The 13,009-nt window shown below is 39.7% G+C and overlaps 1 protein-coding gene across 2 annotated transcripts in view; it reads right to left on the bottom strand.

Moving 5' to 3' along the window:
• Window positions 1–1,325: 1,325 nt before the first annotated feature.
• The window catches only part of CLIC5 (chloride intracellular channel 5), a 42,250-nt gene continuing 30,566 nt past the window's right edge, over window positions 1,326–13,009 (bottom strand). For both annotated transcript variants that reach the window (XM_053460005.1, XM_053460006.1), the window contains exons 4-6: window positions 12,575–12,681; window positions 2,989–3,170; window positions 1,326–2,662 (exon numbers count right to left, since the gene is read on the bottom strand). In XM_053460005.1, the coding sequence (XP_053315980.1) occupies window positions 2,495–2,662; window positions 2,989–3,170; window positions 12,575–12,681 (457 nt within the window). In that variant the 3' untranslated portion in view covers window positions 1,326–2,494. The remainder of the gene's footprint in view (window positions 2,663–2,988; window positions 3,171–12,574; window positions 12,682–13,009) is intronic.

Below are 13,009 nucleotides of genomic sequence, written 5' to 3'. Positions count from 1 at the left end.
AGCTTATTCTCTCTCCCCACAGTAACAAAATGTAAACCAAGAGCAAGAACAGGACTTGAACGGGAGCCAAGTGAGCAGGGCCAAGAGGCTACATATGGAACCAGAAAATCACAGAGCCACGAAGGATGTTAGTGATTTAAACGCATGTACAGCAAAGTCCAAACGCTGAAAAGAATTCAGAGATGGAAAGGTAACTAATGGGTGTGCTCTAAAATGTTTTTTTTCTTGAAGCGATCAATGAGCCAAATTTCTGTCTCATCCGTTTTCACGAGTCCTGTTCAGATCTCAGCATAATTCCCTTTTTTCTTAAATATATATACGGTATATATATATACGGTATATATTGGTGATATATAGTATATATATATATATATATATATATATATATATACATATAAAACATATATATATATATATATATATAATACATATATATGCGAGTACGAGAACGATTGTGTCCATTACATATTGGCCTGATCTATTATAATTATTCCATACCCCTAAGACTTTTTTGCATTATTTCACATCCCCATACATTTATATGTCATTTTATTTGGAAGAATTGAAATTGTCTTTAATTTTAAAAGACTGCATTTAAAAAGACTGATAATGCTCCAGGTTAATAATAATTTGTTCTATATAGCCTTTGCTCATGGATGGATTGTTCATGGTAGTGAATGTTAATTCTTTGTCTCATTACATAAACACTTTTTCATATGTAAGGTTGTTTTCCGAAAACACGCAGAACTTACTCAATGAATTGTGAGTTTGCTCTATCATTCCAGATGGTGCATAAAATATACACTAATATACACTGCCAATTAGAAACCTTAACTTAAAAAATAGTTAAAAATGAAAATGAAATTTGGGGCTTGTTGGTGGAGTATGGGCTAGGTGGAAAGTGAGCACGGCCAGGGAAGCAGGGCTTGAGCTGGAGACTCAGGGTCAAACCTGAAGAGGTCCCAACGTGTGATGACCCAAAAGATGGAGAAGACCATTGTTCACAAATTGCATGCATGTTTTTTCCTGGTTAATGTCACTGCGTGTCAGTGCTTCACTGTGTATGGATCAAAACCATTGGTTTTATTGTTTCTACGCATATCATTTTGATGAATGACAAGCAGCGGTATCATGGAAAAGTTTATACCTCCAAATTTATGGGAATCCAGATGCATTATGGTGGCTTTTCTACATAGAGGAATACTTTCTTTAATTTTTTTTTATTATTATTATTAATATTTTTATTTCATTTTTTAACAATACACCATCTTTAAAAAAATATACCTGTTTCAGAATACTAAATAAATAATAAAACCATACCAGAATTATGTCAAATTAATTTATTTCATATTTATACATTACAATATATCGCAAATGGCGGATTAACTAGGACCTACAGAGAGCTTCTGAAACTCGGTCCCGAAAGGGCCACAATCCTGTTGGAGTATTTGTGTTTTTAGCGTTGACATAGAATATTAAACGTCTGTCTAAATTCCAGTTTCCAATTTTATTCCTGATTTGTTATTTCCTTGAAATATTCCTAAACCCTTTCTCAAATGGTACGTGAATTAGTAGAGCTTAATTAAAAAAAATTAATAGAGAGTGGTGAAAGCTATTATTGATTATTGACCACCTTATGGGGTATCCAGTCCTGACCCGAAGTCAGCCGCCCTTCCATAACAAAGGATTCTGGGCAAAATTTGGAAAGTGGTTTTATTGCCATACCAACCGATGGAATGGTTCGGTGAGCAAGAACATTCCACTGGTTGCTATGGTGATAAGGCCAACAGAAATACCTTTTTTTATATATAATCAAACAGTAGCTCTCGTGGACTGTGGCCATCAAGATCCATGGTCTAACACAAGCCCCTTAAGAGTTAATACTTATCATTGCGTCTCGAGATCTCCCAACATTTTCATCAATAATACACAAACACTGAAGGCTCCGATATGAATCTATGAATATTATACTAATATTTACTATATAGCATCACTGAAATAAATGTAATAATGTGTATCGTACAAGTTTCTGCAAAATAATACATTCTTCTGTATGTAAATCACCAATATAACAGTCGGCTTATAAAAAAAATACTTTATAGACGATCGTGTATGGTCTTAAGAAGCTATGATTCTAGTTTAGAAATTATGCGTACGGTTTGTGAATATCATTATGCTCATCTTTCATGGAACTCATGCCAAGTCCTATCAATATTTCCTTTAAAGCAATCACTAAGCGGTTTGCTGGCAGCAAAAATATTGGTAAGTCACCCCGCTGGCCGGTCTGGAAGATAAAACGGGTTGCCGACCTGCCGTTTGTTCGATATGGATGGATTACAAGTCCCACGATTCATGATTGTGGGAGTTGTAGTTCATCGTGGACTGCTGCTGGTTCTAGTTCTATGCTGACGCTGGGTTAGAAGGCATCGCAAGGCTCCGCGGAGAGCAGTCCGTGAATTAATAAACACTTTATCACGTGGCAATAAGACGCTGTTTAAGACTTGGAGAGCCTCTTGGCCACGTCGGCGTACGCCAGCTCTGTCTCTTTGTCCGCGGCGCAGGTGTTGGTAAACTCATCCCTCGCATAGGCATTTTTTAGGTATCTCCAGACTCCGGTCATGTCTGCTGGGATTTCATAGTTCCGGTACTTTTTTGCAACAATCTATAGGAGACAATAAAAAAAAAAAATCAACCTTTTAATAATAAAATTATTTTTTGCCATTAAAATATGTTTTTGTAGATCTTTCTACTACTCTTACTCGTCCGAGTCGTTGCATACAAAGCCTAAACAAAATTAGCCGTAGTATAAAACTGAGAAACTTTTACTTAAGGTTATGATTAAGAGATCATTCTAGGCCACTGTTCCCTTGCAGTTCCCCATACGGCCACTAGGACGTCTCGATTAATGTAATGGACCTTTTCTAAGTAACCACCGGTGAAGGTCTATATGTTCACAGCCTAACCAAGCTATTGAGCCCAAGAAGTTACCTTCACCACGTGAAGTTTGGGCAGAAGGTTGCAGTCCGCCAAGGTGAGTTCATCTCCGTCTAAAAACCTCCGCCTGGAGGTCTTCTCTCCTTCCCGGCTGTTGGCATCAATCTCCTCTGTTAGTGGTGCGTTCAGGTAATCATCCAGCTTCTTCAGAGCCTTCGTCAAACCCTTCTGCAGAGCTGGGGAGGCAAGCAGGCGATATAAGGACTACAGTGCTTGCCAAACAGGATCATTGTCTGAATGAACCATTTTCCATCCTATCCTTGAACCATTTTCAATGAAAAGCATGACACAGAAGCTTATCTTATTATTATTAATACTTTCCAATTAACAACGTAAGTGCTATGTTTACAGAACGTTTCATTTACAGTCCCCCCCCCCCGAAAGATGTCGATTAAGGAGACAGTGATTGAAGTCGATAATTACGCGGCGCGGACAATGCAAGCACTGTGAATTCACACGTGCGAACGCAGGAGCTGCAATTATCTATAATTGGGTATAACGCGGGATTTTGAGAGTTAGACACATTTTTCACGTCTCCTGGCGTTATTCTTGCAATCACCTGCATGCTGATGTTTAGACGTAATTATAAGTAATTGCTACGTATGAGAAATATGAAAGCAGATACCCCAGAAAACAAACACAATGCTGCCGCGAGACTCCACAAAGCAAATAAAGAAAATATATATATATATATATTATTTCATTTTTATTTGGCTCCGTAAGGATCAGATGAATAAAATGTAAAGGGGTTAGAATTTAAACACTAATAGAAAAATTGGAAAAAGAAAAAATAAGTTTCACATAAATAAACTAACAGGCCTTTCTATATTTAACTACTAAATGTCATTGATATACTATACATATCAAAAGAATTGTCGGAATAATCACTCTGCTCTTAAAAAGATAATATATGTGTGTACGCTAATCTTGAAAAAAGGGTAATTATGGTAAAAAAGGGAAATAAAAGGCTGCAGTCATTACTGTTGACATGAAGGGGTTAATGTTGGTAAGTGTGCAATAGCGCAGGGTTAAAAACCCTTTGAGAAAACACAGATGAAGTCAGGATTTAAAGGGATAGGCCTTGGCTTAATCCGATTTAACCTCAGACTACCTAACATAGCGTGACTTCTTTTATAGAAGTAGAATAGGTGAATAAGAATATTAAATATATTTTGTAGACGTCCAGCAGATCTGTCACTTTGAGGAGCTGTCTGCCGAAACCGACCAAGTTTACTTCGTTCTACGTCAGGCTCACATGTGCTACCCGTTAGCTGCTGGCCTCGTAAGTCTCAACGGCAAACCGACAAGGTCAAAGGCGAGGGAAAGACACAAGCCTTCCTAACGCTCCAACAATCTGACCCCATTGTTCTGTGTAACAGTTTCTCTTTCAGATTGTTCCTCAAACCTCGGAATGTTAGAGTCACGTTTGGTTAGCCGCCTGACAGTAACGTTTTAAAAAAAAGAGAAAACAGGCCATTGTGGTGTGTGTGCTATAGAAGTGTTCCATGAGTATTCCAGTGCTTGGTAACAAACAATTGAAAGCAAATATTTTATTTATTATGGGCAAAATTTGGCTAAACATACTCCTGAGGAACAGCTACATCTTGGTCCTCTTGGACCACCGGTGATAGAGGCCATGGTGGAAAAGTAAAAGCCTAGGATTCTAAGCTTGGGCTGGTCCCTCAAAGCTCTCTTTCTCCTGTTCCTCATAGGAGGTAAAACTGGGTGGCTTCAAGATAAAGGGGTACGGATAGCTTAACATTGAGGCCAAAACCTCCATAGAAGGGACATGGAATTGCTGGATACCCATACTGTACTTTCTTACATCTCCGTTCCCTGTAGGCTTAGTGGACAATCCCAGAAACATAAGTGAGAACCAGGAGGACCCGACAGAAAAGAAACCACAACCACCTGGATGACTCAACTGAAAAATATCGCCATGACATGTTGAAACGTAACTGTAATTATCCAAAACTTGATAATTTGCCGTTGATAATAGGGCCTTTTAGAGAGCCATAAAGCCGAGATGGATAAATCTAGTTCTTTGAAATCTAGTCCTCGCTCTTCTGCGCATGGAAGCTTTCTATTATCTTCCCCTCCTATTTGTATTCTTTGAAGGGTCTACTGTGACTGCACCCCCCACCCAGAGCAGCCGAGAACACAAACTCCACTTAAACATAAACGTGTGGAAGAACGTATAATCACAGTGATATATATAGAGAGAGAAAATTATAGGTGGCGTGTGTAATAAACCTATGATACATGGGAAGTGTATATGACACGAGCGGTGATTAATCCCATATGCCTGTTCCTCCAGGTTTACGGAATCCAGAAGACACGAGGCTTGGATTCCAGATTACACGCAGGGTTTTCGCTCTCCCGGCGGCTCGCTGGCTGTCGGTGCAGGTGTCACGAGCTCTCGCTGCAGGTTCACATCTGGACGACACATTCAATGGGGATTCTTGCATTGCAGGCATCCCAAATCTTTCTCCATGTATTTACCGCCAGGACGGTACGGCTCGGCCCTTGGCAGGCGGTCAGCCTTACGTGGCTTGTTCCAGCTACAGTGCTGAGTTGCTGACACCGTTCCTATGATTTTGCAGGCGTCAGGGGTTCATTCTCCTCCGATGCCCTCGCCTTCTGTTTATAGCGTCTGCCTTACTAATAGAACATACGCCCTTCATGTCACCCAACTCTAAACAGTTCCTTCTAGCTGAGGAATTCTAGTATAACCAAAGTTCCATTAGCAGTTCTCCAGCGCTGACGGACAGTGCTGAGATCAGCAGAAGAACAAATGTTGGGTCAAACATTATGTGAACTATTCTGAGTGATGTCGCCCGAACATAGAATGACAAGCCGTCCAAATTTTTTTATCGGTCTATTTTAAGAAATTTTATTTTTCAGTCTTGCCTTAGAATATATTTTTTTCCAGAATTTTTTATTTTTTAAAGCACTTGTTTGACCGACTTTTACGCGATAAATGCGGTAGCCGTGACCTTAAAAAATCTTTCATTAAAAAAAATAATAATAATATAGAACATGGATGTTTTTAAGAGTCGTCACTTTTGGAATCAAGAAACAAAATTTTGAGAGGCCCATAAACGTGTAAATTATCATTATTTTTATTTTATTTTATTTTTAAATTTGCCCAGATTAATTAGAAAATCCAACAAAATAATTATTTTAAATATATATTTCTATAAAGATAATAATAATTTAAATAATATTATTTAATATTTTTAAAAAATATATGTATAATTTACATATTTATGGGCCTCTCCGCGTGGCATAAAAGATTTTTGATTGCATCTCCCTTGTAGCTGCCGTGAAAAACAAGCGAATGCAGGCTTCTTCGCAATCCTTAAAGAAGGTCCCCTGAGGTCACCGGCGTTTTTTTGTTTTTCCACATGTGCTGATCGCCAGATTAGGGTACCAAACGTGAACTCCTTAGCTGGGAATGGGATTAGCTGTCTGAGCTATATAAACATTGACAAAACGCCTATCAGAATGTAACTTTTTAGCCAAAAAAAAAAAAAAGGTGGATGTTTGCACGATGCCGTCTTTCCTGCGCCAGGAAGACGTACCCAATGGAGAGAAGGAATTATTCTGATTTTATTGACACCGAGCCAGGCGAGCGCCAACATTGATCCATTCATGTCTGCCATGATAATATGTGACAGCTGCCGAGCCTAACCAGCACTCACGAGCAATCAAGGATGAGTGCTGACCGGTAACAGACACAGAATGCCACCATTTCACTGCCGGGCTGCACTAGGCTGGCAACCAGATCTTTTTAATAAACAATTTAGTTCTTTTTAGTGGCAGCCTGGCAAGGGTTGTGTTTGAAGCACATTGGTCTTTGCAAGCCGTATGGAGATTCATGTGTGTTCCTTAGCATGCACTTACTCAGGGACTGTGACGACGCAGTGGCCCCGGCACTTTAATCTGCCACTATTTTATGCAGTGGCCACTGGAGTGACAGGTCAGGTGAGATTGTGGTGCTGTTGGCCAGTGGCCCTGCTGACATTTGCCCGGAGTGCCAGACGTTCAGTCCGGACCTGACCTTCCTGCACATATGAAACCTATGTCAGGCCTAAACAGCAGAGTCCTACCAGTCTACCATGTGGGAAGCAGTCTAGTTTTACTCAGATCTTTACTGGATCCAGAGGAGCATTGAGGTTGGGATGCAAGGTGCCACATAGGTGGAAGGACTGGTTAGGGGGTGTAGAGTTCAAACTATGGGGTGAACTGAAGAGGAGAGTCCATCAGTGTCCACCACCTTCTGTTTGGAGGAATGGTCTCAGGTCCCTCGCCATGTATTCTCCAACCTCATCGTGCATTGTAGGAGACGACTCTACCATCTTGGCGAAGAGCAGTGATATCAGACGCCCCTTGCGTGGAACCATGGATTTCAGATAAGGCTACAATTTGTGGCCAATGCCTGGCTTGTGATTTCTGTCCGGCCTCACGTGAGCCGCCACAGACGTGAAGTGGAATATTGGCCCAAAATAAGATGGGCGATTTGCAGATTACAGGTTGCGAGGGAAGGGACTGGAGTGCCCCACGGGATCGTGCGTGGGTTAATATTCGTGTTGAAGTCCAAGGCAAGTAAAATTAAAGATTTAAAGTAAGAGCGGAGATTTAAGTATGTAATATTCACATAATAATGACCTATTTGGGCCCGTTGGTGGCACCCCCCCCCCCTTTAAAGAATGTAACTTTGTCATATATAGTGTTTCGATATACAGACTGGGGGTCATGCGCTTTGACAACAATAATCCATGAAACGTTGTATTTCTTTTAATAGCCGACGCGGTGTGAACACCATTCCCGCGGCCGGTCTCGGGCAGATCGTGAATGACTGAGAGAAATGACTAGCGTTCTGAATAAGTGAGACATGAAGCCGGTTGCCCCCCGGCTGTTCTGTGTCATTCTGCCTCATCTGCTTTGTATTTTATTACAACGAAGGGAAAGATTGCTCAGTGATAACAGAATCTTTGCAGATTATCAAATTACTGAGCTGGAAATACCCCTGTCCGATACATACCGCGGGGTAAAGGGCAGGTAATAGGGGCAACTAAAGGTAAAAGGTAATAAAATCAAGCATGCTGTCAAATACGTAAACCACTTCCGGACAAAGGGCATCCTGAAGACAGCGCCCGTCCGTGACGGCATAGAGCCTTCTCTGTTAAAGACTTACGTATCACGTGATCGCCCGTGACAGCCAATCACAGCAATTTGTTCACATGACAAACCTAAGTCTGATCCTCTCCCTGCCTCAAACAGATGAGGAAGGCGAGAGACAAACTGTTAAAATGTTGCAAAGTTGAAACAGAAAATTCTAACTTAGTAAAATGTTCCAAAATTAACCCTTCGATTCTGCCGATGGGTGGTCATTTATCGCTGTATGGTATAGATGGTGTATAGATTGTCTAGTTTAGTGTGTGGTCTTTATTTCAACTTGACATCTGGGCACTTGGGTGTGCGGTTAGTGAGACTTGTAAAAAGTGAGTAGAATTGGGGTGGTTTTAGAAGGCCTGATATTATTATTAATCGCAGGACAGTCTCACTGATTCAGCTCCATGGAAAGCAATCCAGCCCTGTTAGGATTATATCACACTATATGGCCGTATGTACATATACAATTTATATATATATATCTATATATATATATATATATATATATATATATAATAAAAAATACATAATATATATATATATATATATAAATAATAAAAATACATTACGTATATATGTATATATAATAAATAAAAAAAAATATATATATACGTAATGTAATTTAAAAAATATATATAAAATACATTTAAATAGTGTAAAAAAAATACGTTTAGTAGATTTGTGGGCTTAGTAAGTGGGTAGTGCATTTGGTGAAAATCAGTAGGCTTAATGAGAAAAAATTTAAGAAAATTGAAAATTAAAAAAATCCTGAAAAATATTATTGTCATTTTATAGCAGTAGGAATAAGCTAAAATTGGTTGGGATGTGATATATATAAATCATAATAGAGCTTTGTACCCAAAGTGGTTTGAACACCTTTATCCATCTAGCTTCCCCAAAACATAAAAAACCACTATATTTGGGGCTACACTGCATACTGAAGTATATTTTTTTCAGTAGTTTCTTGTGCAAGAAATCCAGAGCAACTTTAAAAGTTAAGAATCGAGCATATATATTTTTTCTTCCCTCAAGCATTGGCAATGTTGGATGTAATGTAAGGATGTTTAACTTTACCGTGAGGGTGGTAGGTTAGTGGAACAGCCTCCCAGTAGAAGTGGTAGAGCACATTGGGGAAATGTAAACATGCATTGGAAACGCATCTGGCTCCTGAATCTAAGACGAGACCAACGACTGAATAAGCGACTAGATGCACCTCATAGTGAATAGGCTGCTTAAAAATGACAAAAGGACTCTTATGAAATACCTTTTCAGACACACTTTTGTAGGGCGATGTTGTTTTCTTTTCCCACTGTTGAAGTTACGGTGCGGCCATACGAAATGTGAAAACTTTACATTTTGAAAAATCATTTTTTTCTGTTATTTCCAAAATACATGGAAATCCTGCGCATTTGAAGTGGTTTCCAAATCAACTAAATAAATACATTTTTAGTTTTTTTTTTCCCGCTGCTTTAGTTTTCTTCCATTTGCTATATTTTATTCATATTAAGTGGAGGCCAGCTATGGACCTTCTTTGCAGCGGGTCTTAAGTAAGAAATATATATATATATATATATATATATCATGCGGATAGTAAACCGATTAGATATTCTAGTTTTGCCACCTTTTGCAGTAGATCTTAACCCCTTAATGACAAAGCCTGTACATGTACGGACTCAAAATGCATTGTTTTCAATGGGTTTAGGGACCGCCCATTGTCCTTAAGGGGTTAAATTCCCTTTAAACTGAATACTCCTTACTTGTCAATCTTGAAAGATGGAAGGGTTGCTTTCCATGCAAACGTGGTACTCTGCTGCCCTCTAGTGCAGTAACAAAATAGTGCAGTCACTGCAAAGCTATGTCTAGTGGGGTCAATGCAAATTGTTCGACGCTCACTATCCCCTTATATCAAGTTACCAAGGGTTAATTGACAAAAAAAGGAAATCTACAGGTCCGACAAGGTGGCCGGCCCTGCGTAAGACTTTAAAGAAATCAGTAAGGAGTTAAGTACCCAGGTGTGGTAATAGTCATCATTATTACAGAGGTGCAGATCAGTATGTTTTTGCTTTATTTAATTCCTGTGATATAATGCTATTTTGAGACATCTGGCGTTCTGGATTTATTTTGCAAGGGACCCCCTGCGCTGGTCTGATTTTATTTTGGGCCACTATTTTATAAGCGCTGCATAAATTGTTATCGCTATATAAATAAAAGATAATAATAATAATAATGTGTTCCCGATTGCACACTTCACCTCTCTAAATTTGACACTTTTGTAAGAAAATGCAGTATCAGAAAGTTAAGTGCCCAAAAATAATTCCGTAATCATTCCGTAAAATTTTGCTTCATTCATATTTCTTGCAGGGAACCCTTAATTGTCATGTGACACACACAGGCACTTACAACTTGTTGCCATATACACCGAAAATGTTTCTTGCGTTGTATTTTGGAGATTAAACCTTTAGAAGAAAGTATAACATGGCAGATCTGCGAGGGTCTATTGGCTTAACCTATTAAGGAGTACAATTAATGTTTTGTCTGAGCAAACAGCACCACTCAGCTTTTAATGCGTTTTACTTGCAATTCCGCACTTAGCCACCAGGCGGCATTCAGCTGATGAATGAGTGTTTGCTTTGCTTCTTTTAAGTTTCCCTGTCTGTAAATGTTATTTGGACAGGACTGGATGGTGAATATTGAGTGTGTTGTCTCGCGTATGTATTTTGGGCTTGAGTTGCCACCCAGGGCTGAATGTTGTCAGCTTTTCCCTGCAGGCAGCATTAATAAGGCACAGTTTGGTCCGGCTTTGTCAGAGCAGAAGACATTTGCCGGCTAACACGGACAGCCTGTTACGATCAGATCCCGTGTTAATAGAAGTGACTTAAAGAAATAAACACATCATTTTTCCTCTTTAAGCCAAACCGTCTGCATCCTGACGATCTGGAACCAATTCTTGCTTTCTGATATTGGACACCCCCAGATGTCATTTTCATCAATTATGACTCTTAAAGATACGTTTCCAAATGTATCTGTGGGATTTATGCTACGAAACAAGCTTCTGTGGTGCATAGAAGGTGCGACCTTCGGGATAAATGGATATTCTTTCCCTTTAATTATATTATTTAATTATTTAAGTATGGATGTGTGGATGTATACTGGTGCATCGTGATGGAGGAGATGCAGAAGATATCCCATTCTCCCTATCTAGTCTCAACCCTTAATCGGTCGTTGGTCTCGTCTAAGATTCAATTTCCTTCTATCTATGGCAGGGGTGTCCAACCTGCGGCCCTCCAGCTGCTGCAGGACTACATCTCCCATACTCCTCAGCCAGCCCCTTAGCTGAAAGAGCATTATGGGAGATGTAGTCCTGCAGCAGTTGGAGGGCTGCAGATTGGACACCCCTGATCTATGCATTCGTTGCATACTATGAGCTCAGATTCATATAGGTTAGGGTCTCATCAATGTCATTTTATAGTGTTATACGGGTTTAATTCATGCGATTAACGTATCTTGCACAACATTCGGCTGTCAGGGGCCGCCTTTTTATATATAAATGTCCTATTATGCATAAATGTTGCAAAACTTTGTACAAAACCAGATAAGAAACAAAGTTTCACAATGAAGTCACAGCATATTCTTTTGTCATATTGTGTGATCTATCCATATGCACCCAAGTGGGGAAAAAGAGAGAGAGAAGAGGAAAGTATGGCAGATAGAAGTGAGAAGGTAAGTGTGCGTGCGTGCGTGCGTGTGTCATGTCAGTATGTCAGCATGAAAGATGTTATTTGTAAAATATATAGGTTTAAATGAAGAACTTTTTAACACTTTTTTATAACTTCACTAGGCATTCTTCTTCGGTAATTCTCTGAGAAAGAATGGGGCAGGCGTAGGAAGTAGAGGTGGGAAAATGGGTAAAAAGTTAAATTTTCCATAAGCGTCACATTTCCACCCACTTCCACGGACATTGTTACTCCCACGAGAGTTACTGTGGAACAGGGCTGGACTGGGAATGACGAGGGAGCCCCGGCACCTTAATGGCGGAGCCCACAGTTTATTATTATTATACTTTTTTTATAATTTACATTATTTACACCTAATGACGTCGGCTAGCTGGATACGCATGACCGCACTATACATTTTCGGGATAGAGGTAGAGCTTGGTGGGACAGCGGGATTGGGGAACACAATCCCGCTGTCCTGGTTTTCATTGTGTGCGCATGCGCTGACACTCTACTTCCCAGGCTCCGCCCCCTTCAGCATCCTGATTCGCCGGGGATACAAGTTGGGAGGTAGGGTAAAGGATATGTAAATGAATTAACTATGTAACTAAGTGAAGAAGGTAGCTGAATATGAATGTGTGGGGAGAAATCATGTGACCCTGGGAGGGGGACAGGGATTGGTCGCTTACCTGCATTGTCCTGTTGCTTGGTATTTTTGATATATGCTGAAAATTTGGAAAAGATGTCAATGCCGGCCGCGTTGGACTCTCGATGCTTCGCTGCGAGCTTGGGATATCTGCAAAAAACATCATTAAACTGGGCTTAAAACAAGAAAAAAGGCGCTGCCACATAATTGGTGTAAACAGGACTTTTATATCTGCGCATGAACAGCGATTATCACAGATAATCGTGAAAAATAACAACTGAAACTAAAAGGTGATCTGTATTTTTCTACTAATTTACGAACCATACTTTGTACTCTCCGGTACGTTAAAAGGGAACGTTTACCAATTTGATAATATCAGATAAAAAATGTGTTTTCAAAAATATTCTGCTGCTTTTTTAAAAAACAGTTCTAGTTTTTGCCCTAAATTATAATGTTTTCAGGCAGCTGCATATCAGCC

Source organism: Spea bombifrons, chromosome 3, assembly GCF_027358695.1.
Source record: "Spea bombifrons isolate aSpeBom1 chromosome 3, aSpeBom1.2.pri, whole genome shotgun sequence".
Classification (NCBI taxonomy): domain Eukaryota; kingdom Metazoa; phylum Chordata; class Amphibia; order Anura; family Pelobatidae; genus Spea; species Spea bombifrons.
The sequence above is the reverse complement of the archived record's forward strand: the minus strand, read 5'-3'. Positions and strand labels throughout refer to the sequence as shown.